General features: G+C 35.1%; 1 protein-coding gene across 3 annotated transcripts in view; it reads left to right on the top strand.

Annotated features, from left to right (window-relative positions):
- LOC138704511 (homeobox protein orthopedia-like) overlaps positions 1-26,862 on the top strand; it is a 384,195-nt gene that overhangs the window by 325,685 nt on the left and 31,648 nt on the right. For 2 of the 3 annotated variants that reach the window (XR_011333362.1, XM_069832465.1), the window contains exons 3-4: positions 4,798-5,011; positions 13,543-13,719. Coding sequence is in view for 2 of the 3 variants with exons in the window: in XM_069832465.1 (XP_069688566.1) it covers positions 4,798-5,011; positions 13,543-13,719 (391 nt within the window). In the remaining variant the exon portion in view is untranslated. The remainder of the gene's footprint in view (positions 1-4,797; positions 5,012-13,542; positions 13,720-26,862) is intronic. The other variant, XM_069832466.1, reaches the window with a different exon arrangement.

Here is a 26,862-nt window from a genome sequence, read left to right as displayed (position 1 = left end):
AATAACTATATTAAGTAGGCTAGCAAGCGGTTGGTTTAGGCGCTACCATGTTAGTCCTTAGATCCAATACTCTTGAGTTGAAACCCGCCAAAGGACAATGAATTTTATTGGTACATCAAGGTGATATTTCAATTTTCTAAACAAATAAGCGTACAACTCTGAAACTTTTTACAGTTATTGCACTCATCTATACTAATAATAAATCTGTAGCCGAAATTTTTCTGGTAATTTTCTATTTTCCAAAAATAATTGGTCCTAACATATATAATTAACCACCCTGAAACCAAAAATCGCTCATTTGAAATTTTTGTTTGTATGTCTGTCTGTCTGTCCGTCTGGATGTTTGTTACCTTTTCACGCGATAATAGCTGAACCGATTTATATGAAAATTTGAATATAAATTAAGTTTGCTGTAACTTAGATTTTAGGCTATATAACATTCAAAATACGTTATTTAAAAGGGGGGTTATAAGGGGGCCTGAATTAAATAAATCGAAATATCTCGCTTATTATTGATTTTTATTAAATATGTTACATGACAAAAGTTTCTTTAAAAATAATTTCCGATAAGTTTTATTCCTTGCAAAATGTTGATAGGACTGATATTTAATGAGATAAATGAGCTTTAAAATTAAAATACAATGCCATCTAAGGCGGTGTAATGAAATGGAAACAAAGGACTACGTCTATAAGGGGCCTTGGACAATAACAATCGAAAGATATGAAACATACCCCACAGAGAATGTTTCTGTCTTTGTATGAAGTAATATCGAAAGCTAAATTAACCGATTTGTATAATTAATTATTTCACCATTGGAAAGTTTCTCTAGATGGACATAATGCTATAATGTTATTACAGTAACTTCTGAGTGCTCTCTGTATCAAAATGATCGCATTTTAATTATTTAAATACAATTTAAATTAAGTAACATATTAAACGATTTATCCTTCTATCAAACACGAATATTCCTTGGATCAAACGTCCTATTTTAATTATGTAATTACTTTATATTTATTTCTAACAGGTGCAGCGGATCGCACGGGTACGGCTAGTTATATATAATGTATATACCAAATTCCATCTAATTTGGTTGAAGAATGTGTGAATTATTAATATTTCCGTAAATTTAAATTTGTTTTTTGAAAAATCGCTATTATTCCCACAAATTTTAACATTTTTGCTTGAAATTACATTTTCATAACTTTGAAACACATCAAAACAAGACTCAGGTATACTATTCAGTGTTTTCATTTCTTTTTCCAAAATAAAAGGAATTAATTTTTTATAATGTCAACGATAAAAACAGCTAAAAAAATTAGTAACTACTGCAAAAAAGTTAATGTTCAAAAATGTGAGACTTGAAGAAAATCCTGATAGTTTTGAGAAGGATGATCAACAAGCCAATAACGTTAACGATGAAAAGAAGTCTATTCACAATCTATATATTCCTCACTTCAGTGAGAGATACAAAATGAATATTAGCCTAATACATGGCAAGTGAAAGGACTTCTTTTTGGTGCTAAGAGAACTTCATTTAAGTTAATCAAAACCATTCTCCTTTCTCTTAAATTTTCTAATGAGGACATTAACAAAATTTGTGTAATGGTATTGTAACACTACGTAATATTTTTTTCTTCATTTCATTACTCTTCATTGTACTTTCATCTCATGTTTCTCCGAAATCAAATTGTACTTTATTTTTAAATTTATCATTGTTCCGTATTCTCTCTAAATCATATAGTAGGCCTATTTTATTTTTAATTTAACCTCTGTTTTGTATTCTGGATCCGTAGATGTCGGCCATATGTCCCAAACTGTGGAATTAGTAGTTGTTACACACATATCAAACAAATTTCACAAAAGTATAATTCATGTAGTATAAATTCTATAGGACAAATAACATTTTTAGCAAAGCAAAATGTGCAAAAATAAAAGCGGACAAAAATGAGTTTGAAATATTAAATGAATATGGACACATGCATATGCCTTTGAAATGGTCGTCGAAACATGCAATTCCAAGGGAATAAGTGCATGAAAATTGACTCTGAAGTTCCTCAGACCATAAACAAATTTTAATGCTAAAAAATGTGAATTTTTCTCAAAAAATGACAAATTTTCATCTAGGTATACCTTTAAAAGGCCACAATATTCTTCCCATGGCTTCCTCCGGGAGAGAAGTGAAACTACTGGTCCCGTGCTTAGAAATCTATCTACAACCACTTTAGAAAGTCCTTCGACGTCATACGATCCCATGTCACAATTCCTCTCCGTTGATTTAGACTTCCTCTTCTACTGCTCTTTTCTCCATGCCCCGAAGAAATTCTCCATTACATATTTTTCTAGATTACATTCGCCGTTGGTCAGGCGTTCACTTTTGAATATTGCATGTTGCCATTATCACGGCTAAGGATAAACTTTACAGCCCTACATTAAATAAATATAATAAATCTTTCAGTTGATATATAATTTAAAGTTCATCTGTAAAACCTCTACAGAAATCCGTCCTTCCAGTCACCAATCCATTTATCCATCTGTCCAACAATTCATTCAACTAACCGTCCATCCATCAATCCATTCATTCACCCATCGTGCTTCTCACCCATCTACATATCCATCAATCCATCCGACCACTTAACCGTCCATCCTACTACTCACCATCCATCATCCATCTTTTCATCCATCTACTATCCCTCTATGCAACTATCCAGTCATCCATCCACCTATTTACCCACTTAGTCATTCATCCACACATCCATCCATCCATCTATCCGTCCTTCCACATATTCTCCATCTATCCATCCACTTTATTCACGTATGTTTCAATCCATCCATCTACTATACAACTATATCTCTATAATTATGTGTGTTTGTTCCGCCTTTGCTTATCATACGATTAAATAGAGAAACTAATAAATCATATTTTCATTAACGTTTTCGGTACTTATGTACCATCTTCAGACGTATGTATATAATACTAATTGATAACCAAGCCTCTAGGTGCATGTGTCGTAAACTTAAATAATCAGTGGTTTTGTGCGTACTGTACTATATCGATGAAGTGTTGCCATGATTGAATAAATAATTACCTAGCTCTTATATACTATTTGTTGGTACAACATACTATCAAAATTGAAAATAAAATGTTTCAGTCAATATTTAAAACACTATTTAAAAACACATCTGAAGATGGTACGTAAGTACCGAAAACGTTAATGAAAATATGATTTATTAGTTTCTCTATTTAATCGTATGATAAGCAAAGGCGGAACAAACACACATAATTATAATCAAATTGTGATAGCTTATCGGTATACCTTCAATATGAAATTATCTCTATCTCTCTCCATTTATCTTTCTCGATACCAATATATCTATAATTACATATTTCGATCTCGATCATTATTTTTCTAACATTCATTAGTCTCGATCTCTCTACGTATATTAATCCCCATATTGATGTATCGACATATTCCAAAACCTATCTACTTCATTATCTCAATATCAATCTGTCCGCATTTTCTATCTCGATGTCGATTAATCTACATTATTATCTCGATATCGTTCCATCTGCATTTTCTATCTCGATAGATTCTACTTCATTATTTCTATATCGTTCTACATGCATTTTCTATCTCAATGTCGATTAATCTATATTATTACCTCAATATCGATATACATTATTATCTCGATATAGTTCTGTCGACATTACCTATCTCGATATCTATCTATATTATCTCGATATCGATCTATCTACATTATGTATCTCGGTATCGATCTATCTGCATTATTTATCTTGATATCGCACTATCTGCATTATATCGATATCGATCTATTTACATTACACTGATATCGAAGTATCTGTATTATCTCGATATCGTTCTGTCTACATTATCTCGATATCAATCTATCTACAATATATACTTCGATATAGGTCTATCTGCGTCACCAAATTCGATATCGATCTATCTACGTATCAACATTATCTATCTCAATATCAATCTATCTAGAGCTTATATTGTCCACCTCGATATCGATATATCTACATTACTTACCTAGATATATCGATGGATGAGAACCAGATTGTTCTAAGTCCAACTTTTTGTAAGAAAGAAATCTGTATTTCATTGTGTTCCAGTTCTTGTCTGCATATATGAATCGAACAGAATTGTAAATATTCCTCTCCATAAGGTTGCTATGAAGCTATTCCAAATTGTTTCGTGAAGCTTTGAATGTCAGGAGCTGAAAATAACTCTCCTGAAAAAAAAATAGTAAAATGGACTTGGAACAGTCTGCTTCTGGACCATCGATATGTCTACAATATTTCCTCGATATCGTCTATTTACATTATCTATTTCGATATCAATCTATTTACATTATTATTTCGATTTCGATCTATCTAATTATTATTTTAATATATATCTAGATTACTACCACGATATCGTCTACATGCATTTTCTATGTCGATTTCAATCTACGAGTACAGCATTTAAATTATCTGTTTCGATCTTTCTGTATCTATTTCTCCGTCCACATGTCCGCCTACCCACCTGTCTATAAAATCTGTATCAACAGAAATGTGAAGGGCCAGCAGGACCAGAGAGATTAGTGTGAGAATAAACCATATACTGTATATATATATATATATAATCTGTATCTCATCCTCCACATCAATAGTCATCTCTTCTTCTGTACTTATCTGTACCCCTTTATATCTCAATGTTGTTTTAAGTTTAAATTCCATATCAAATACTAAGAACCTACTGGATAATAACTGTAAGCGCCATCTGTATGTGCAGGTGTGGTTCCAGAATCGCAGAGCCAAGTGGAAGAAGAGGAAGAAGACGACGAACGTGTTCCGGACGCCCGGAGCGCTGCTACCGTCCCACGGGTTACCTCCCTTCGGCAGCATGTCCGAAGGACTCTGCTCCTCGGGCATGTTCGGAGGAGCGGACAGTCGCTGGGGTGTTAGCGGCATGACTCCAGGTCTGTTCGACTCTCCGCTGCAGTTGGGTAGATAACTCCATCATATTCTACACGCATGCTTTGCACCCCTAATGTAATCTGTCTCCCCATTACCTGGCAGCATCTTACTAATGCGATCACTATTCGATCTCTGAAAAATTCTGTTACTTCTTAAAGAAGCGGCACTGGTGCTGCTACCCTATTACTCAGTTATAACCATATAATTGCCTCTGAATAGCTTCTGTAATTGAAAGCTAATATTAATTTAAGAATTGTAAATTGTACAGAGTGTAAGGGGTATAAGTGCCGTCTTTTTCACAGTCGTCGGGGACGGTCTACAGGATCAAAAAATGTCCATACAACATACGGTCAAAACTTGATAGTTTTCCCAGAAAAAAAATATATATTTCTTCTCTTATTTTATTTGCGTTATACTGCTTATATCCTTAGTAAAATTACAAAAACAACTACAGTGGAAGCTCTTAAGTTCGACAGAAATCAAGTTCAACATCCCATAGTTCGACTGCTTACGTAGGAGAATTAGACACGCCCCTATATGGGCACTAAGAAATGGGTTTACCATTTGAATGAGAATTGGTTCCGTGTCTTGTAGTGATACTTTTGTTAAAGGAAAACAGAATATTTTATTGATTAGGATATCCATATTGATCACCGATTTTAAATTAATGAACTCTACTTTTTCTATTTGAGAATTTTGCCGTTTGTGAGACGGAACTGTCGAAACTCACTGTGGTACTAGAAACGCATACACAAGTCTCGGGGTGGGCAGGAAATACAAGTACAGTACTGTATTCGTTGATGAATAACCAATAAGAATTTGTATCCATTTCACCTGCAATACCCACTACCCTTACTGGACTGAACTTTCAATTCTGTTCAGTCGAACTTAAGAGAGTTCACTGTACATCAGTAGGTGTATAAAGCAAAGAGTTAATATTACTTTAAATAAATATTTGTGTGTTCTATCACGTTTTCGTGAAATTAAATAAAAATGCATGCTTAAATTTGTTAATATTCTGGCATGAGAGACGTGGCAACGAGTTCAGCAGGCAGTACTCTGCAAAGACGTAAGTACGAGTCAGCTGAGTTCAAGCTCCCTGTCCATAGCTCTACTGCCGATCGGATGACAGTTCAGTACAGGGTATTCGATAAATAACTTACAATGTCATTTACAGTTTAGGAATATATGTTATTAATTTGTGGAGAAAGTCGTCGTAATTCAAGTGAGACAAGTACCGTCAACGTTTTTCTCAAAGAAGGTTACCTAATCGGCGAACATTTGTAGCAGTTTCTCAACGATTTTTAGAAACTAGGAGTCTCTTACCCCGTTTCGAAAATCACACAACCAGAAATTTGTTTTAAAATGATACTGTTTTATGGAAGCAGGAGAGATTTAAATTTTGCATTATAAAAAAGTTCGTGTGATTTTGTGCAGAAAACCATTATTGTTTATTTTTTAGACATACAATAAAAAATGGAGCAATATTATTAGGCCTACATAAAATGTAAATTCACCATGATGTTCTATTAATGAGATTGGAAGTTTGTATTTGCTGCTCTTTTATGTAAACAACAGTATTATCATGGTCCGCTCCTGCATTAGAACAGAGCATCCGTACCGGTATGTCTGTACCCGCTTGAGCTGTACTGTTTACAGACCGACTATTTAGTCCTGACAGCTCAGCGACGCGAAAGAGGGGAAGTAATAGGAGGAGTGGGGAGAGTTCCGGAGTAGAGATAGGGCGAGCGGTCGGTAAAGGCAAGCGAGTGAATAACCCAAACACCCCTTGGCGTAACTAAATGGACTCGCCTGTCCCACGCGCACATCTCCGGCGACTGTCAGGACTAAATAATCGTACTGTACTTATAAACCCACTCCTTCTTATCCAGCAACATTGCTAAACGTCTAATATTGTAAGCTTTAATCATTAGTTAAATATTGCAATTAGAAAAAAATTGTAAGGACATTTTTTCTTCCTTATAACATGAATAATCATCAGTTAAAATAATGACACTTATACTCTTTATCAAGAAAATGATAATATGCAGCTTGAACATTTCTTGGAAGAAAAGTTCGTGGCGTTATGTTGTTTTATTCGATGTGTCAGTCATGGAATGCCGCTTCTTATATTCTATAGAGAACTAGACCTGAGGCCTATCTATAGCTACTGAGACGAGAAATAAAAGAGTTTTTTTTACACAAAGTGCACAGATTGCTTCTTCTTTCCGGAGTAACGATAGAGACGACGGCGCTACTGTGTTCTTTCCACTAATGTGATGTATTCACATGGATACAATCGATTCCATTAATGCCGTCACATTTTGAAATTGTGTTTACAATCAGTACTTCTTTTCCCTCGCACTGTTATGTTAATAAGTATGTAGGCCTATACATTAACAAGTTTTAGAAATAAATTAAAACTGCACTTCTTCAATTTCAGTTCCCTTCAATTGTAAGTCATTACCTCTGCCATAAATTTTACAAATGATATATATTTTTCACCATCACTATACTCCCTCGATCACCATGGTAATTTATCATCATATCCTTTTATCATGTTTTTATTATTTCGTTAATCATAACTAGACAGTGGATGCGGGATGACTTATCGTTGAATATAGGTGCACATTTACTATATGTTACATTTTATTCATTCAGACCATTGGCTGAACAGGTTTTAAACGTAAACAGACGACGTCAACATGCTACTGTATCTCCTTACAGTCAGAATTTTTTTTATTTTAGTAGGTTATTTTACGACGCTTTATCATCATCTTAGGTTATTTAGCGTCTGAATGAGATGAAGGTGATAATGCCGGTGAAATGAGTCCGGGGTCCAGCACTTAAAGTTACCCAGCATTTGCTCATATTGGGTTGAGGGAAAACCCCGGAAAAAACCTCAACCAGGTAACTTGCCCCAACCGGGAATCGAACCCGGGCCACCTGGTTTCGCGGCCAGACGCTCTAGCCGTTACTCCACAGGTGTGGACTTACAGTCAGAAGGAAAAGAAAAATAACGTACTATAGTACTGTACCTACATACCTTACAAGGTTCAGTCCTCGTCATCATTGATGCAATTACCAGCGTTGCAGTAAACGACGATATATTCTCGTAATTTGTCGAAGCTGAATCGTCTTCGCCTATCGCTTAAACAGTTTTTGTATCACTCAATTTCTTTAGAGGAATATTTGTACTGATCATCATGTTGCACGTGTCGTTAGATCCACACAACTAAATGGTGATGATGATGATGATGATGATGATGATGATGATGATGATGATTCCTCAGATTTCATTTCAACGCATTTCCTGTGCGATGTACTGTTGCAATGTTTCTCTATAGCCTGAATTGTTCTGGATTTTATTTCAATTTTACATACATTACACACGATATTGTCTTCGTTAATACATAAAATGTTACTCTCATACTTCTTAATTGCACTTCGTATCTCTGAGCGAATTGAACGTTTTGCCATTATGAATGGATCAGCACTACACTATTCAACCCGTACTATAAATACTTGAGCTGGATAACACAACTGCACACATTGCGTTGGAATGTTACTATGAACAGATCGGGGTTCATTAGTTTTGTACGCTGCTGTACTCGCCAGGCACACAAAAGACGGACGGCGCGGCACGTGCCATATACTCCGATACGAAACCACTTCACTTTTCCTTAAGTCATCCCGCACACACTGTCTAATTATTATATTCCATTTTCATATTTTTCATTATGTTTACCCTTTTAACTGTTTGCACTGATTGAGTTACTTATGTTGTATTCTAGTCTATAGATCTGTATTTTACTTTGTTATATTGTGATACTATTTTCATGTTATATTACTCGTGTATCAATTTTGTTATTATTTTGTGATGTTAGTATTTTTGTTCTTTTCGCTTTTCGTTTAATTTCACTGTTCGACTATCTCATATTGTGGATGATGATGATGATGATTACGATGATGGAGTGTAAGAGAAGGCCTTATGGCGTTAACTTCGTCATTATAAGTGAGCTTAGGTTTCGTCGTTCAAAATTGTTATCCTAAATTTTTTCCGACATCTGATTTTGAAAAGTTGGCCACCATGCATCTTCTTGACACGTTTTTTTCAGTGTTACCGATAATGAAGACGTATATATCCGTCAAAATCTCATAATTTAATTTCTACTGCATCACAGTAGCCTACTCTCTTTATAATTCACGCTGTAACTTCCATCAACATATTTAATGCTACTTAAATTTGAATTCCGTGACAAACAGCAACAAACTGGTTACGCACGTCGATATTGAAAACATGACTGGAGATTATTAACTAAAGCTTACATGGCACTTGTCCAAGAAGTGTCGATATTCCAACTCTATATCTAGGCAATTCAAGCAGTACAGTCGCGACAAAGAACAAAATACACAAACTCATTAAGTCTGAGGATAAAGAAAAATATCATACCTATATAAAATTGCAAATTATAATATAAATTTTAATCAAATGGTCTGTAAAAATAGTTCATGAAGCAATTTTGTGTAAACTATGTTGTAATGATAAGCCAAAATCCAGAAGGTTATTTTAATAAGAGAGAGGGTATTACACTTATTTACGATATCAGCATCGTAACGTTTCATATTACAATACTAATTTGATAACCAGTCGAGTGTTGTAATATGAAGTTACCATAAGTATATCGTACAACATTTTATCCACTTTGATAAAAATTATTTTTTTAATGAAAGTAATTGAATTATTTTTATTAGTTTTGAACAAGTCTTTTGTGGAGAGGCGATTGTATTATTATTAGTTTCTTCCTGCGAGAGGCGATTCGTTATGTTTGTTTTATCAGTTTTGAACACAATGGATTTTTGTTTATAACAGAACGGCAGTACTAAAAGAAGTAAACATTATTAAAACGATTCAGATATTGAAAATGCTGCAAATTCTGCAATTGAATGTTTAGTAGCATCGAAATCCCTCGTAAAATACGAAGTGGAATATAAAAAATTTCAAGATTGGTGTTCCAAACGAAAAGGCGAAGGCTCCCAGGCTGAGAAATCTAGTATCTTTTCAAAAGAGAGTATTCACAGATTCCTACTGGAAGCAGAAAACAAAATTATTTGATGATCATTACCTAATTAGTTACGTAATATAAGTATCATTACCTAACTAGTTGCGTAATGAATGTGTTTACAACAATTTTATTAGTGATGTAAAGTCCACATTACATAATCAAAGTCGATAAAATATATAAAAGATTTGAATAAAGGTTAGCATTTTAATACCTGTACTATTGATTTAAAAATGAGAATATTCAGTACCTGCAAACTCTTAAATTTGTTTTTACTGCATTCAAATTAATTAATAGTCTACGCTCGTTGAGCGCAGAGCGATATAAACTGCATTGTTAACGCAAGTTTTCTTTCTAGAGTTGTATGCATTATAACAACGCTGCTGACACAGGCTTAAACGCCCCACAGACGGAACGATATGTTGTAAGATATATGAGCCGTTCAGAGCAAAAGTGGTGTAAGTCAAAATTGGGTAATGAGGTTTAAAGTAAACATTCTGTAAAATACAGCGCAAAGTAGCAATTAATATGGTCTTCTTGCTATCCACTGACTACTAATAGTTTAAATAAATTGAATATTAATTGCTACTTTGCGCTGTATTTTAGAGAATGTTTACTTTAATCCTCATTACTCATTTTGACTTACACCACTCTTGCTCTGAACGGTTCATATCGCAGTAGAAGTTGGACATAAATTCGTTTAGACATGTCTTTCGCTGTTTTTCTCCACACACGTAAATAACTGTAGTTCAACAGGTAATACGATTTTACTGATCGCTAGTGATGCTAAATTTACCAAACTATTTGAAAAAAAATTAAGAACCCATACCCTTATGTGGCAGAGCCTTTAGATAAATTCTATTTTTTTTCTTTGACAAAAAACACGAAAATGTGTCATAAAATGAAATTTCGCTCTTATTTCTCAGAAACACACACTTTTGCGTTTTATATTCAACTTCACATTTTATGGCGGATTAGAAAACTATGCTACTAATATAGACTACTCAACATACTGTTAAACGTAAAATTATTTATTTCTGACAGCATTTGGGCACATTTATTTACGTATATTGTCGTACTTAAATATATAACCTGTAAGTATATTGTCGTACTTTACAATTATGTATGAATGCTACAATGTTGAATCTGAATCTTCTGACGATGAGGAAATGGAGTTATATGAACGCATTTCGTTAATGAAAAGAAAAAGTAGGCCTAAAATTAAAGCTAGAAATATCTGGAAATCACATTGTATCTCACGAAGATAAGGGTGAGTTTCGGTCACTGATTTCGATTCGGATGTTGATACGTTCAGGTGTTATTTCAGATAGAATAGACCTCAGTTTTTTGCCATTCATGATATGATAGAGGATTCTTTGCTATATTCTGATTAAAACTATGTAAACTATTAAGACATAATTGATACATTATTTCAAATGTTATAATTAATACTATTAAATCTCACAAAAAAAAATGTATATATAGCCCTATTTATTTTCAGATCATCTCATATTAGTCTGCAGATTTCTTCTTTAAGTTTCGTGTTTTTATACTTTTCATCCCGTGTATCATATAAATAGGCCTACGGGTGACATCGTACAAATTCGATAAGTTTCTGACTGCAATTATCAGCCATCATTCCTCGTTGCCAACAGAAACAATACAATTCATCGCCACCTGTGATATTACTTCTTCATCTTTTTCTACATTCAATCGTCAAAAAGAGCATGAATGTCAAACATCTTTGATAAATGTATCAAGAAAATTCGTTGAGTTACCGATTTCAGCGAGAAACTCGCTCGAGGTTTTCGCCTCGGACGAGAATCTCTTCCAGTGTGTGGATGTCCATTTGAATCCATGTTGTCAATCTTTGAATTTTCTCGCAATACATTTCTCGCTAGCGAGATCTCTTCAAATGTGTAACGGATCTAACTCGGGCTCTAACAGAATCTAATCGTCCCCTTTTACAGATCGATGGAGTCATCAAAGAGCTAATTGGCTGGTCTCCTGATCTGAGAGAAATCATCAAAGAGCCAATTGGCTATTACCGTTTCGTTGCCTAGACTTCGACCACTTCTCCTTATAGTTGGTCTCTCCGCGTTTCATCTCCTCTCCCCCATTCCCCCGTATATTGTAGCTAATAAGTTACGTCCATTTTCGGCTTTCCTCCTCGAAATTTTCTAGCGCTCATTCAGTGGAGCGGCGAAACCCGAAGTGAGACAAGTGGCCAACAGGCTTGGAGCTCACATAATTCAGTTTTTCACAGCCCCAACTCCCTTGCAAAGACGTGTTTCACGTAACCTTTAAAGTTTTTCCTCCCATTTCCTCTCTCATTCATTCATTCACTGTCACATGGCTTGTGTTTTCACTCATGATGCAGCTGTCCTTGAAGATTTTGGGAAGTGATAAAACAATTTCGAAGTCATGAGACGAATCATGTGAACTTAAAATTACTCTCCGTTATGTATCAAACCCAAGAAAAATACCTACAATTCAAACTTCATTTTTAAATATTTACTACTTAATAAAAAGCTAATTACCAGAAACAGGAAGTTTAGGCATTATGAATCATTAAAATAAGCAGACGAAAGGCATCATAAATAGCTAAAATACGCAATAAAAGGAAATTACGAAAACCTTGCACTAGACCCACAACCTTGCACTTTCCACAAAGGCATTTCGGCAGCAAGAAAAGCTTTACATAACTCGAATGCAAATTGAGATTTTCTATTCGATGTTGCAATTACTGTTGCAAGCAAAGAAATCTTCTTCCCAGTAGCCTTGGAAAGTGCATTTTTGTGTTTAGTTGTACTGATATGTTGCGATATGAAATATTTAGCTAGCTACAACGTCGCAATGAAAACTGAAAGAAAAATAACCGTTAAAAATAACGTTAGACCCGCACTCATTGTTGCCTTATCAAATAAACACAAGCGATAATTAAAACGCTTACTGTTATACATTTTTGCACGGCAGCACTCACTGTTACAAAGAGAATATGAACTGACTGAAAGACAATAATGTACATTTGGTGAAGTCACTTTCATTGTAGCGGTTATAGAAATAAATTAAAATATACCTGTAGGCAATTTTAATAATAATTTAATAAATAATAGATAAATAATCAAATAAAGGCAAAAAAGCATTTATTTTGTAAATTAGGCATTTATATTAAAAAAAGGCAGAAAAGGGCAACATAAAACTGTGACGTTTCAATCACAAGGGTATTATTCGTATAGATTTACTTTCAAAATGAAGATAGATTTAACACAATTAAAAAGGCATTCCGGCTAAGCTCCGATCTCTGCTAATTACAATTCATAATTGATTTACGTGTAATTACATGTAATTTTGTCAGAACTTGAGTATAATTACGTACAAATCAGAACTACGTATAACCAGGTTCTACTGCATCAGTATTATTCCCGGTTTAGCTGTGTTCTACAACATACTGCAGACCTACTGCAATTTTCCTAACCTTGTTTTCATTTTCCGAGGTCTGGGCCAGCTGAGTCAAGGCAGTGTCACAATGGGAGGCTTCGGCCAGTCCATCGGTCAGCTGAATCAGGGATCGGCGCTTACCTCGAGCCTAAACTCGGGACTGCCCATCACGTCCACCATGTCCTCCAACGGCTCTACAGTGTACCAAGCGCACTACGGACTCAACAGTCTAGGTGAGTACCATTCTAACCTCAACATTACATAGAAATATACCAAATTCCACCAAACTTGATACTCGTACTTTTAGCACGCTCGTAGCGCGGGCTAGCGAAATGTCTATGCATAGCACCAAGGTCCCTTCAGACGAGGCACTTTTAGTGGCGCGTTAGTGGCGCTGCGAACGCTAGAGTCCGTGCTACTAAAGCGTTCGCAGCGCCACTAAAAGTGCCTCGTCTCAACGGACCATAAGATGTCTTAGAATTCTTCAAGCTATGCCATAACTCATTTGAAGAAGCCTGAACACCTGGCGAACAGTACTAATTCCATAATAAACTATTTCTACTCATTTCATTATTTGTCTGAAATGCCTCAGCTGCAGTGACATCCAGTAGCGGCTGGTGGTCAAAATAATGAGTGTGCTACAATTTCTATATTGGCCTACTGTATACACTTATATGTATTTATCTTAATTTGAGACTCGCCTAGTGACGAAATATGAAATCCATACGACGTTCCTTCCTACTGCAGAACCTGTCAATTACCCTGGTGTTAAAACCTTCAACTTGGATATCATACTCTTTTCTATTGACAGTGTTACTTCACAGAATGGATCCTGTGAATTGTTGGAGGCTATGTATCGTAACAATTGAACAGCTCTATCTATATTCCGGAAGGCAGGTGTTCCGTATAGAACTCAAAGTTGTGTCTTTAACACTCTTTTGTTCAGTACAGTATAGCTGTTGACAGCAACTTCAAGTTCGCGTTCAGGAAAATTAGGCTATCCAAAAATTGCCAGAAAATTTGCTGTTTAACAATTTTGTTGCATCTAGATAGCTTAAAGGCTGGAAACGGTGAGTAGTTTTCTGAATTATACGGTCACATACTCCCTTGGCTTCAGTTTTCTGGGATTCCATTCTCCGTCGCTTGCTGACTGATTCAGGAGGAACTTCAAAAACCAGGTAGACTGCAGCAGCAGTCGGACACTTGAATTACCAAATAGGCCTTCATTGTAAATAGTTCCGAGTTCTTCCACAAACAAGCGTTCTCTCGTTACGCTTTACTTTTGCAATCTCCAAGCTGTGTTGTGCTGAAGCTGACTGCAGCACTTCCCCGCGTAAAAATAGCCAATCAGGGCAGTGATTTCAGCTTCGCACATGCGCATTAATTGTCTACATTCTCATTTAGAGTTTAGAGTAGCACATTGTACCCCCTGAGGCACCAAAGAGCTAAGAGCGAAGACTAAACACTCTATAACGCGTCATGAACATAACCACGGGAAATTGTCAAATGGCAGACAGATACTATGGTGGTATTGCAAATACATTATTTGAGCAAAAATTATCATTGTGCTGTAGCACTGTAGCACATAAGGACGGGCCGCCTCTGGTGACATCACTGATTACTCTTGGTCTTCCAAATCATTCTTATCAGCAACAGAACCAGTTTCCTCAAACCTCCTGATTAAATCCCCGTAATTAATTATAAATGGAACATGGGCCTTCTCTTAATTTGTGAAGTGATCTAAATTTTATCAGACCTTGAGAAAGATTTCTATTGCTTTCATGATAGCATGGGATCATCTGTACCCTAACATTTAATGGTAGAACCATGGCTTGAAACTTCAAAATCCTGTAGCAGTATACTAATAAAATCATTACTGTTGTAATAAAAAATGTAACTATGGAAATGCACACATTAACAAATTAAAAACCCCAATGTTTCCTCAATACAGTAATGTGCTTCTTTTATTTATTTTATACCTATTATAGCATTTATAAACATAGGGATCAAAAATCCAGTTTTTTATTTTGTGTTTTAAAAAGGAAAGTACAAAACTTGCTCTTTAAAACGATATAAATATTGTGGGGGTATTTCTGCAGATAACCACTTTAAATGACCTCTTTGAATTTGGCGCTGCATGTAATTCATATATTCTTCTCTTTTTTAAATGCAGTTTTCCATAAGTTGACATTTTTGAAACTTAAGTACATTTTTTTTTCTGAAACTACTGAATCAATTTACATTAAATTTTTACAGTGTTTTCTGCAGAATGTGTTCTACATAGCAGACCTACGGGTTTAAGAATATCACACACATAACACGAGAAAAAAAATCATTGAAAAAAATTGCAAAAATTTTAAATAAAGTTCAATATGTTTTCTGTTCCACTAGGGATGAAATATTTAACTAAATTTTTCTTTAGAATTTACAATATACATTACTAGGTAACTTAAAAAATACAAAGTAAATGAGTGAAGATAGTAGCAAGTAATGTGTACCTGAAGAATGAGGTACATTTAGCAAAGTGGGAAAACAGATTATCAGTTAGGGCCTTCCTTGGATACTTTTCTACCACTGAAATCAGAATGATTGATTGTATAAGCATGGAAATTTTTATTCCATTCTGAGCACTAAAACCTAGAAATATTGAACTAAACTTTTGTACTGACATTTTTAATCACACAGGCATCACTACCCACTCCCCTTAAAGTTTGAAGTGACTTTTCAATGACTTTATATATCATGTTTTGGGGATGCTTCATAAACTTTCATAGAATCTTGGAAAACAGGTCATAAAATTCAAATAATGTAGGCACAGAAATAAGCAACAATAATATATTACCCAATCATTCTGTTTGTAGAACGGCAGTTGCTTGTACTAATACACAGCGCGGTGGTGTTACGTCACCTGTGCAGTGCGATCGCTCTCTTATTCTAATCATAGACTATGTCTTCCTCTTTCCCACAGAGCAACAACATAGATCGCAGAGCTGCTGTTTACGTTTCACATACAAAATGGTCACCTAGTAATGTTGTATAGATTTAGTTCAAGGAACATCAACAAAGTATCTCGATATTTGAGCAATATAAGTAGGTTATAATTTGGAAAAAATATTAATTTAAAATTAAAATGAGGTGACGTCAATCTTATTTTAAATATACCAACGCGAATGCAGATCAGAAACGCAAAGCGCAGGGTAGATAAATGAAACTGCCAGAATAAAAGTATACTGTATTACGAAATATATAAAATGGAAACGTTTGAGATAAAGTCAAGAATTCATTTATTAGAGACGGATTGGATATTGAACCAGCGAACTGGGAGTTAAATTGGAAGGAATACATCAAGCGAAGTGAAACAATAGATTAGTCAAGTAAAATTCGATACTGACGGGGAACAGGATCATCCGAAATTGGAACAGAAGAACAAATTCTAAACAGAAGCAAGAAACTTGTAGTTCGAAGCAAAAGAGAAAAAGAAAATACATTATCTTGTCCTCAAGTTGGCGTGAAAAGTTCTAGAACACATTTTCTTATATTCAGATACAAAATAATGAATGATATAATTAAAACGCTGTAGCTTATTATAAAAAGAAACAATGGACATATGATTAACAATAAAATTGTCTTGCGAACTCTACCAGGTATCCTTAAGAGGACAACACAAGTAAAGAACTATTTTTGAGCCACAGAAAATTTCATTAACGGTTTGAGGAAATGTATGATCGTACATAACAACTATGCCTACAGGAATTAGGGTGTCACACAAATACAAGCGGTGCCCTACTTTTCGAGATGAAGATGATAATGAAAACGTAATTGTTGAGAGTGTTGGTTGAAGGACGAGGGAAAATTGGGAGAACCTCGAGAAAAAATCATTCATAGCCTTGGCTTTGTCCACCACAAATACAATTTCACAATTGCCGAAATTTGAATCCGTGTCCATGCATTACGATAGCGTTCTGCCACACGAGCGTTCGAGGCGGCTCGTTGTCTAGCTGACGGCTATAGTACCCACAATATGGAGTTGTAAAGGCTAAAGGCTGGGGTGTTAAGGCTGGTTCACAATAAACCGGGAACGGAAACGACGACGTGAACGAGAAAGGAAATATTGTTAAAATAAATGTATTTAAATGTGAGCATACACAATAGTTAATTGTGAATGCTCACATTTAAATACGTTTATTTTAACATTATTTCCGTTCTCGTTCTCGTTGCCGTTTCCGTTCCCGGTTTATTGTGAACCAGCCTTTAGGCTCTTTTCTGAAAATATTTGCTGCTCAGAATTAGGCCTAGACAACTGCTTAAAATAATTTAAAGAAAAAGGACCTGTAAAGTAACTATCACCTGACTTTCCCCGTATCGCCGAATCTACAACATAACCACTCGGTCGGACAGTGTTTATATTCACTCCAATTTTTTTTTTACTTGGCTATTTAACGACGCTGTATCAACTACTCGGTTATTTAGCGCCCGTGGAATTGGTGATAACGAGATGGTATTTGGCGATATGAGACCGAGAATTCGCTATAGATTACCTGACATTCGCTGTACGGTTGGGGAAAACCTAGGAAAAAACCCAACAAGGTAATCAGCCCAAGCGGGATCGAACCGGCGCCCAAGTGCAACTCTGGATCAGTAGGCAAGCGCCTTAGCCGACTGAGCTACACTGTTGGCTATTTACTCTAATTCCAATTACAACCAATCGTAGTGATTTTTCCAAAATCCTGTTACATTTTCATCTATTCTCTGCAGAGATCTGTGTGCACAGTTTGAGGGGAGGTTTCAACATGAGTTGATTAACAATTCCCTTGTCAGGTCGTAGTAACGAAAACAGGACTACCTTACTTTTTCCAATCAGTAATTTAATTTAACTTTGGTTTATTATTTATATATTACACTTATTTCTAGATAATTTTATTTTCACTTAGAAGGTGGCGAGAACTCGCATAAAATTAATCGAATTTACAATTTGTAGGCCTATTTTAACCTCAATATTTTAACTACGTTTAACTACACACTGATAAAATATAAAGTGCCTCACAGAGCTTCCCGTAGCATTATATAGTAATAGAATTTAAACTGTTCAGCAGGCTTTGAACAAAGTGAAATCCAGGAGCAACCGCTGCAACTGATTGAAGCTGGCATAGACATCGGATCGGCTCTGGATTTAGTATTCGTGATATGTGCAATGTTTAATCTAGTTTTACAGGCATTATTAATACAGATATATCTAAACCAAGACTAACACGAAATCCGTATTTCGAAAACGGTAGATTTATAGAGCAGTTGTATAGTGTTATGGTTCTCTGCTTTTATTATGCAGTGGCAAAACATAAACGTGAGTATGAATGAGAAATAAACAGATTTAATTCCGCAAAAATGGAAATTTTACGATCAGTAAAATGTTTCAGAGCAATGGATCAGCTAAGAGATTTTGAGCTGTTAGAAAAGAAAGAAAGCAAATTAAGTAGTCCGCGATTGATAAGAGAAATAGTCTGAAAGAGTGGAAGGCCCGGATTGTCTCATATATTTGTAAATAATTCATAATTATAATTTTGGAAATGACAATTTTCGACTAAATTAAAAATAATGTTATGTTTTATTTATCCACGCTCTCAACTGCAGAGGTTATATCAGTGTCATTTTTTTTTTATTTTAATGTACCGAAGTACATATGATATTTCCATGCAGATATTCTGCGTCATCATACGATGAAAGAGTAATGGAACGGAGAAAAATTCTCTCCGGCACAGGGATTTGAACCCGGGTTTTCAGGTCTACGTGCTGATACTTTATCCACTAAGCCACACCGGATACAACCCCGACGTCGGACAGAATTGTCTCTGATTGAGTTTCAACTTTTGGGTTCCCTCTAGTGGCCGCCCTCTGCACTACGTCATAGATGTCTATGAACATAGGACCGAAGTCCACACATGTGCTGAGGTGCACTCGTTATGAGTGACTAGTTGGCCGGGATCCGACGGAATAAGCGCCGTCTTAAATCACGAGTGCACCTCAGCACATGTGTGGACTTCGGTCCTATGTTCATAGACATCTATGACGTAGTGCAGAGGGCGGCCACTAGAGGGAACCCAAGAGTTGGAACTCAATCAGAGACAATTCTGTCCGACGCCGGGGTGGTATCCCGTGTGGCTTAGTGGATAAAGCATCAGACGTAGAGCTGAAAACCCGGGTTCAAATCCCGGCGCCGGAGAGAATTTTTCTCCGTTCCATTACTCTTTCATCGTATTATATCAGTGTCGCCGGATGTGCCGGAATTTTGTCCCGCAGGAGTTCTTTTACATGCCAGTAAATCTACTGACATTAGCCTGTCGCATTTAAGCACACTTAAATGCCATCGACCTGGCCCGGGATCGAACCCGCAACCTTGGGCATAGAAGGCCAGCGCTATACCAACTCGCCAACCAGGTCGACTAAATTTTAAAAAATTTCTAACCTAAAAAAAATGATAGATAGAACGAAAATATGCTAATTTAAATTTTGTTAAATAAGTTTACTTGATTTTTTAACGATGCTGTATCAACTACTGGGTTATTTAGCGTCAACAAATTTGTGATAGTGAGATGGTATTTGGCGATATGAGGACGAGGATTTGCCATAGATTACCTGGCATTCGCCTTACGGTGGGGAAAAACTTCAGAAAACACCCAACCAGGTAATTAGCCTAAGCGGGAATCGAACCCACGCCCGAGCGCAACTCCGGATCAGCAGACAAATGCGCTATCGCCTGAGCTACCCCGATGGCTGTTAATTAATTATATTTACTTAGAAATAGATTTTAGAGAACCCGGAGGTTCATTGCCGCCCTCACATAAACCCGCCATCGATCCCTATCCTGTGCAAGATTAATCCAGTCCCTAGCATCATATCCCACCTCCCTCAAATCCATTTTAATATTAACCTCTCATCTACGTCTCGGCCTCTCCAAAGATCTTTTTCCCTCGGGTCTCCCAACTAACACTCTATAAACATTTCTGAATTTGCCCATACGTGCTACATGCCCTGCCCATCTGGATTTAATGTTCCTAATTATGTCAGGTGAAGAATACAATGCGTGCAGTTTTACGTTGTGTAACTTTCTTCATTCTCCTGTAACGTCATCTCTTTTAGTCACAAATATTTTCTTAAGCACCTTATTCTCAAACACCCTTAATCTCTATTTCTCTCTCAAAACGAGAGTCTAAGTTTCACAACCATACAGAACAACCGGTAATATAACTGTTTTATAAATTCTAACTTTCAGATTTTTTGACAGCAGACTAGATGACAAAAGCTTCTCAACCGAATAATAATAGGCATTTCTCATTTTTAATCTGCGTTTAATTTCCTCCCGAGTGTCATTTATATTTGTTACTGTTGCTCCAAGATATTTACATATTATTATTATTATTATTATTATTATTATTATTATTATTATTATTATTATTATTATTATTATTATTATTATTATAAGAATCGTATGATTTTTTATATCGGGCAGTGAACTTAAAAATCCAAAAAGAATCAAACATTCGAAGTAATTTTTTACGTATGAAGTATTTTTACAAGGTAGAAACCAATGCACCATTTTATTACAGGGAGCTTTTGATTCATTTTAAACGTTTATGAAACTGATTAGGTGAGGTCCAGGTAATTGTTTACTAAAGAAATAAATTATTTTTACTGATTAACTTTACAAGTTCTTTACTGTGTTAACTTTTTAGAAAATCACCTAGCTGACTACTTTCGAAGTCTAGGCTTCGGAAAATAAAGGATATCATTTCGAAATCAGTCAGCCAGCTAATTTCCTAAAAAATTAACACAGTAAAGAAGTTTTAGAGTTAATCGGTGATTATAAAAATGTTAAATATGTATGTGGAACAATGAAGAATTATTTTAGTTAATAAAAATCTTTAAAAAATTTTCTCGACATAATTTCCAACATACAAATTTGAGAAAAGCTATACACATGTATATTAGCAATATCTGATGTAAAATTTTCAAGAAGGTAGGATGAAATTGTAGAAATTAAAATGAAGTTTTAATGTTCACAAACCTATTATCATTTGTATTTCACTGTGTTGTATAGGCCACTGTGCGTCACAAATAGGGAGAATTGAATAATGAAAGAATTTCAAACATCAAACACGCCTTTCCTCATGTAAATGTTGTTTGAACATACTCGTAGATAAAGTCACAGCTATCATAACAGTGAAACATAAATTCTGTAAATTTGAGTGTACGGATTTCCAGGAATCAGCTTTTACATTGAAATAATTCAGATTTCAGTAGTAGTGGTCGATTTTAAGGCGCCACTGATAGTTTTTACACTTCCCTAAATCTTCCTGACAATGGAATCTCCTTGCCAACCTGAAACTGACTTGGGATAAAGAGCGAGGGCAATATAGGCTATTCATTGTCCCAGCGAACAAAGTATGTGCAATCTCCTGACCTAACAACTCTTATGTTTATCTACATAAAATCCAATGTGGCTATGTATGTATGTATGTATGTATGTACTCTAACAAATCTACACGCTTTGACCGATATTTGCCAAAGTTTCCACATTTAACCTTCATAACCAGGAGAAGAACATAGGCTACATTAAAATTCTGCAAATGGACGTTAAATTAATAAAAAAAAAATAAAAAATAAAATTATATACAATCAAACATTCATGTATAAGTAATATTAAAATGCAATTTTCTGCAGTCAATTGTTCTTTATTACTGTTTGTTATATTCAACATCGACTTTCACGAGGCCATGGTAATTATAACACGAAATTAAATAACATTGTTCATACACATCATGAAGGCTAAAACCACAATCTACTATATACAGTCGCGAAGCTTGAGGTGTTTTTTTGCAAATCTCATGATAAAGCGCTCCAAGCGGTTAGCAACTAGAAACAATAGACTGTCCATGGTCGACTTTGGACTGTGTCGCTTGTGAAATGTTCGTTATTGGTTGTAATGAAAATGCTAATGGCTAAAATATAATAATTGGAATAATAATATGGGACAAGGAGTGCTATAAATTGTAGCAACAGTAAGAGAAAGAGGCTAGAGTTATCCTTTTTCCGATTTGCGAAAGATTCAGAAAGGTTCCTGGGTTTCCACAAGAATGCTGTGCAGAAACAACACTCTTAATTTTGAAATTCTTTGTGACTGTTAGAATACATTATATCCTTAAATTTCACAATGAAATGTTTCAGTCTAACCGAAAGGACATTAGATACCGGTTAAAGTCTGTCACTTAGGCTGCTAAATTTCCAGAAAAATAAAGGTTAGGTCTACGTTTTTTTCAGAGGCTATATTTTTAATTGTAGCTATTAATTTTGTTATTATTTTTATGTGTTATCTTACTAAAGACGTAGAAAAATTAAGTTCGTTTTAATGAAATTTATTGATCACGTTTTATTTTCAATTCTGGTGGGATTATTATTGCTTAGGCTTTTTTTTCAAAGGATATGTTTTTATTTATAGCTTTTAATTTTGTTGTTATTTTTATTTGTTGCTTTACTAGCGACGTAGAAAAAGTCTGTTACAATGAAATTTATTGATCACGTTTTATTTCCAATTCTGGTGTGATTATTATTGCTTAACCTCATCCCACTTTAACTACGTAAGCCTACACTACAAGTACCGGTACACGTAAGTTACTCCATTAATTCATATTTCCATTATTATTGTTGTAAAGGGAAATGCAAATTAATATTTATTGGTTTCATAGTTAATTATCGCTATAATCTTGAATGAGTGAAGCTATTGTAGTAAATTTCAGTTCGTTTTGCACAAACAAAAATTATATTAACTTATTTCTTGCAGGTATCTTCGAGTTTATGGTGGAATTTAATATACTTCATTAAAATAATAAATTAACTTTATGCATTTAATATTTCAATAATGGAAGGAAGGTGTTAATTTTTCCAAAAGAACACAACGAAAGTATAACATATTTTGTCGGCTGCTAGGAGAGAGATCTGCGATGATGAGGCGATATTAGCGATCCTGGTGGTGGGCAACTACCCATGTTTGCATTTTTACTACATATTGAGCTTCGCGACTGTATATAGTAGACTGTGGCTAAAACTAAATAATTCATGCAATAAATATCTTTACCCAGCCCAGGAACGTATTATGAATTTCTCAATGCAGTTGTAGATAGTGAACAGACTGTGTTTTATCCAACTAAATTCTTGAACTCGCTCAAACCACAAGGATTGCTACCATATAATTTAATACTTAATTCTGAATCACCAATAGTAATAGTGCGAAATACTGACCCACCAAAATTATGCAATGAAACAAGAATTGATGTGAAAAAACTCTTTCAGAACGTAGTAATAGAAGTGACAATATTAACTGGCAAAACGAAAGAAGATGTTTTTATGCACGCATTCTTATGATACCCACTAAAATGCGTTTCAATTTTAAGTAACAGCAAATTCAGTTCGACTAGCATTTGTAATGGCCATATTAAAATGAAGCTCAAGGACAGTCGCTCAAAGTTGCAGACATTAACTTAAAAACTCCGTGTTTTTCACATTCTCAACTATATTTTATACAAAGAAGTAGGAAAAAAATATTTTACACACATCAAAAAGAAATCCTATTATACTTTTGTCATATTGCTAATGTAGTATGTGAATGTACGTAAGCCGACTGAAAAGAACACTGTCAGGTCAGATAGTAAAAATAAAAATAATATCATACGTCTCCCAAAATATTGTTGTTCATGTCCGAAAGTGTTACTGCGAAATTCTAACTGTATAGGCTACGTCTCTCAGAATATTAGTCTCTATGTTAAAAAATGACTTATTGCGAGTTTTTATTGTATCTGTATTCTGTGTATGAAATAAGAATTAATGTAGGCGTAATATGTTCTGAATTTGTGAGATATGGTTTCTCAAATCATATTAAAAAAAATAGGCATGCAGCAGTCAAGGGGTAAAAGATCTTCTAATATAAATTCAATGCTATATGTCTATATTGATTCTTTGGTACGACCGAAAAGTCTAACAATTAGTTTAATTTAAAAAAAGAAGCAAAAAGAACAACTCAGGCAACGGCGAGTGCTTTCAGCTAGTAACTAATAAATATGCATTCACATAATCTGTATAAAAGGAAATGTTTGCAAGTAAATTGCACCTTTTAATTTTAAGAAAATTACGAACTTAAACTGCAGTTAGTTTAATAAATTATAAACGTAGATAAACGAGGCAAGCATCGAACTACTTGCACCTCATTAATCAAGACTGACTCGCTCGTGTGACGCTTGTCCTGCACTTGCGAAGGTGTGAAAATTACAACTGCTGCTTGGGCACTCGTTTAAAGTATGCGTGAAACAATGCAAGCTACTCCGCATGGGAACCTGGGCGAGCAAACAAGACTTCATAATGGATCAGTGTGTTCAGGCTGTTAGCGTGCTGTCACGGGCAAAAAGGATGCTATTAGCACTCGTTAGCTGGCCGTCTGGCTACCGAGTCAGTCTCGCCTGCATGACGTCACCAGCCTTGCCTTACGAAATGCAAATACGCAGGCTCCATCGAAACGCTCCCGACTTGGCAAATTCCTTCCACCCTTCCCTCAGGATATGTAAAAATGTATAATAATAATAATAATAATAATAATAATAATAATAATAATAATAATAATAATAATAATAATAATAATAATGATTTATTTTAGCTGGCAGAGTTAAGGCCGTAAGGCCTTCTCTTCCACTCAACCAGCAAAAAGTGTATATACATATGCATGAACTTACAAAGAATCCAACAATTTGATTTAGATGAGAGTTACATGTATACAAGAGTTATTTACAAATTAAACAACAAAATACTATGAACTATTAATTAAACACTGAAATAAACTGTGTAGCAGAATTAAACTAAAATACATAGAATGTTAATATATTTCAAATAATATTAGATAATAGAAAGAGATTATTACGAGACAATTAAAATACAGCACAATCAGGATGATGTCTAAAGAAAAAAGTAACAATGTAGTCAGTGATAGTTTAAATCAGTATGATTGGAGTGAAATGCTAATAAGGTTATCTTTTAAGCTGTTCTTAAAGGTGTTTATTGTCTTGCAGCCCCTAATACTTTGTGACAAGGAATTCCATTGACGCGAGGTGGATATTGTAAAAGATGATGAATAACAAGATGTTCTATGAAGAGGTATACTTAGCGTGCCACAGATAAGCGATCTGGTATTTACGTCGTGGTTAGAGTATAGATAAGAGAAACGAGACGAAAGGTAATTTGGTGTTGAAGTGTGCAGAATTCGAAAGAGTAAAGACAAAGAGTGTAAAGTTCTACGTTCTTTAAGTCGGAGCCACGAGAGACTTGCGAAGGACGGTTAGCAAAAAATGAAGGAAGAAACGCTTAATTTTGAAGTTAATTAATGGTATATTATTAAACTAGTTTATAATATTATACAGAGGAAGGCAGAAAATAGGAAAGACTGGAGAATGCTGGGTTTGCAGTGAAAGACCTGCCCTTGGGCAGAACACTATGAATGAATGAATAATATTATACAGTCGATATTCCATATCTCGAAGTGCTCCCGGAAACTGCTTCGAGTTATTGAAAAATCGAGATTATAGAAAATACGAAAAAAATGTCCAATGATATTTTCAAACAAATGAAAATACTTAAGTAAAAAAGTAAATCCGTGGCGCTACAGTCCTGAAGGGCCCAGTCCAGCCGGCTGCTGGCCTCACGCCAACATGCCGAAGCAGAGGTGGACGATCATCCAACCAGAACGGAGGTATCGTGTGGTTAGCACGGTGATCCCCTAAGTCGTTATAGCTGGTTTGGTAAACCGGATTTTCGCTACCTATCGTAGCTCCCCAAGTGCATCACGATGCTGGGCGGGTACCGGTCCCATACACTGGCCGAAATTTCATGAGAAAATTTCTTCCCCCATGAGGACTCGAACCAGCGCGCATTCCGTACAATGCTTGTTACTGTAATGATATTTCATCACTAAATCTCGGATGTTAGGCAAAATGCCTTTTTTAAACTGAGTGTATGTATGAAAGACCTATTAGAGATAAACACGTTTCCACACATCTATGGACGATAGGCCCAATTTTTATTTTACCCTTTTTGATTATTTTAGCTCCCGTTGCCTATTTTAAGGTTAAATGCCTTTTTAAGACTTTTTACGTCGTTATTGTACATTTTCTATATTTTTAATGCATTTAAAATAAACCGCACATAAATTATATAAAAAACAGAATGGTTGTACAAATTAAAAATATATATTCACCTCACACAAATATTTTATTCTCCAGCAGTATATACATATGTTTCCAAGAAGTCGAAAACTTTTCTCCCCTACCGATTCCATCTTTTATGTC

Source organism: Periplaneta americana, chromosome 8 (genome assembly GCF_040183065.1).
Source record: "Periplaneta americana isolate PAMFEO1 chromosome 8, P.americana_PAMFEO1_priV1, whole genome shotgun sequence".
NCBI classification, from domain to species: Eukaryota; Metazoa; Arthropoda; class Insecta; order Blattodea; family Blattidae; genus Periplaneta; species Periplaneta americana.
Note: the sequence above shows the minus strand (reverse complement) of the source record. Positions and strands in the feature narration are given on the sequence as shown.